The sequence below is a fragment of the Amphimedon queenslandica genome, unplaced genomic scaffold (assembly GCF_000090795.2).
Source record: "Amphimedon queenslandica unplaced genomic scaffold, v1.1 AMPQUscaffold_9347_Cont18656, whole genome shotgun sequence".
In the NCBI taxonomy this organism is placed as follows: Eukaryota; Metazoa; Porifera; class Demospongiae; order Haplosclerida; family Niphatidae; genus Amphimedon; species Amphimedon queenslandica.
This window is the reverse complement of record NW_003550381.1, coordinates 999-3,567: the sequence shown is the minus strand read 5'-3', so window position 1 is coordinate 3,567 and position 2,569 is coordinate 999. Positions and strand designations below refer to the sequence as shown.

The following is a 2,569-nucleotide window of genomic DNA, read 5'->3' as shown; positions in this document are numbered from 1 at the left end:
GAAATTAAACAATACAAGTTGTGTATCAATATACACAACAATACTCTTACCACTAGTTGATATTTCCAATTTGTCCTGTAATTGCAGTTTCTCTTCAGTAAGCATTATTACATTAGCTTTAAGTTTATCAATCTCTTCTACACAAAATAAATGTATAATAGCATAACGTAAGGATTATACCATGACTGATTGTTCGTTTAGTTTCTTTTACTGGTTCTGCTGTTGTCTTTCCTAGAGCGGTATACAAGTACAAGTATACAATGTATGTAAATTCAATAACTACTAACAGTCTGACACACAACACACACACAGTAGAGGACTATACCTTGCTGACTAGCCTCAAGGAGTGCTTCCTGCAGTGAGATCTTGTTTCCCTCAGATACTCTTAACTCCTGCTGCAATGATTGGACATAATTTTGCAGTTTTATTTCTCTGTTTGCAGGGTATACTATCAACTGATCTTGCCACCATTTTCTGTTCTTTAATAATAACTGATACTTGTGTTGATAGGCCTCAGTAGTCAGACCAGTAGAATCTAGTACTTCACTTGCTCTCCATTGACCTTCTCTTAAAACTAAAGAAAGATCATGTACATAATCTGTAAACACAGCTAGTATAATAATGTACATGTAGTTTACTCTAAAATACACTCTAAGAGATTTAAAGCATGTTATGACACTATGTTGCATGCAATAGCATTTTATGAATAGTAAGAAATGAGCATGAGTCAGGAGCTACATGCACATGTACATGTACAAAGACATGTGCAATATTGTACATAATAAAAAATAAATGACATTCGATATGATTCATAGTTTTCGATTACCTACCATTCTTTTCCATCCATACAGTACATACAATACAAAATACATTTTGGTTATTACCTAGTTCCAATAACATTGTGATAATAGGATCAGTAATTCGTTTAGAAAATGGTAGCTTATATTCTCTTCCTACATTTTCCCATTCAACCGTTCCATATCCACCCACTACCACCAACCACACACAGTCTGGACTCATCATTATTGATGATAAGGAATGAAGCTGTCTACCAGTAACAGATTCAGGTAGAACAATCTGTTGAATAATAAGATAGTAAAAATCTGACAACTAAACAGCACTAATATGTGCATATGTATCTAGTAGTAATAATAGGTTCATAAGAACAATTGTGCAAATATAGCTGTACATACACAACATTAACATGACAACTACCGTACAATCACTGTATCACACACATGTACACTGTAAACTAATAACATACACATACTTTACTCCACTGGTACTGACTAGTATTCAGTAACCAACTATCATTTACTAGTCCATCTTTACACTCTCCACCTATCAATACTAGTGTAGGTGAGTCACCTGATGATACTAGAAATAGCATGATAACATCTCTCCACAGGCCACTGTACACTAGCAGGTACTACTGGTTCCTTAACACTCTCCCAGTGCTAGATAAAAGAATTATTCAATACATTATAAAATAGTATTAATCAATGCAATCCTGATGCAATATGATTTATGAAATAGTATTATACTCACAATAAAAATGTAATTGATATGGCAACTGTATAGCTTTTAAATGGACAAATCTAATGCTCAGTGTAATAAAAAATTTCAAATGCATTATTTTTAAAATTCTAAAGAAATAGAGAGAGCCTGCATGAGTAAGCTTAGTAAAATTAGGTCATATTTGTACATGTATTTGACTATAATATTTTTATTTAACATTATACTTTAAGCATCAATTGATGATAAAATATTGTATTCTTTGCAATGAAATTATAGTAGTCACATGGGGCAGAAATGCCATCTATAGACTCCTTCTTATTAATGCTTCATGCTATTACATATTAAGTAAAGTACTAAGGAAGATTTTTGGCAAAATCCAAAAAAATGAAATAGCTTCCAAAATTTAAGTAGCTTTCAGTAGCTTAAGCCACATGTACTACAGTATTGTTTTTTGTAGCATAGACTCACCCCTTAATGATTTACTTTTGTATAACTTACTATAGTAGTGCCAGACTGCAGTTGACATGTATAAACTGTATTAACAGATATGCTTCTACCATTTTCACTATAGTCACTGTTCCACCAAACATGATACCTTTATTATTAGTAATCTTTTGAATAGCAAAGTTACTGGTAGGAGGACAACACTGACCACTAATAGATAGAATAATCCATTGTCCTAAACAGAAATACAGTACAATGATTAGCATGTCATGCATATTTTTGTGCATGGTAATATAAGGGTATTTCAACTAAAATCATATGCAAGAATTCTTCATTTTTATAAATTTTTCATATGTATACATTGTGCATATACATGTACTCATGTTGTGCAAAAAGTTTGAGCTGATTTTGTTCAAAATTGAATTTTTTAAATCATGCAAAATACTGTACATGTATATCAAGTCATTTTCATAGGAGAAAATTTTCAGACAAATTATTTGTGTATTTTATTTATGCACAGTGGTTCCTGTCCGAAAATTATTAACATAAGAAATTTTAATTATTTTATGAAGGATCCTACAGAGCACTTTTGTTTGAGAAGCTACCA

General features: G+C 31.7%; 1 protein-coding gene across 1 annotated transcript; it reads right to left on the bottom strand.

The window, feature by feature from the left end:
• Positions 1-50: 50 nt before the first annotated feature.
• On the bottom strand, positions 51-2,272 carry LOC109590875 (uncharacterized; the record flags this gene model as incomplete). Its single annotated transcript, XM_020006728.1, has 6 exons — positions 2,017-2,272; positions 1,271-1,457; positions 885-1,077; positions 326-574; positions 181-231; positions 51-137 (listed from the first exon to the last, which is right to left on the bottom strand). Coding segments are annotated over exons 2-6 (700 nt in total), but the record flags the coding sequence as incomplete, so codon positions are not given.
• Between the last annotated feature and the right edge of the window lie 297 nt (positions 2,273-2,569).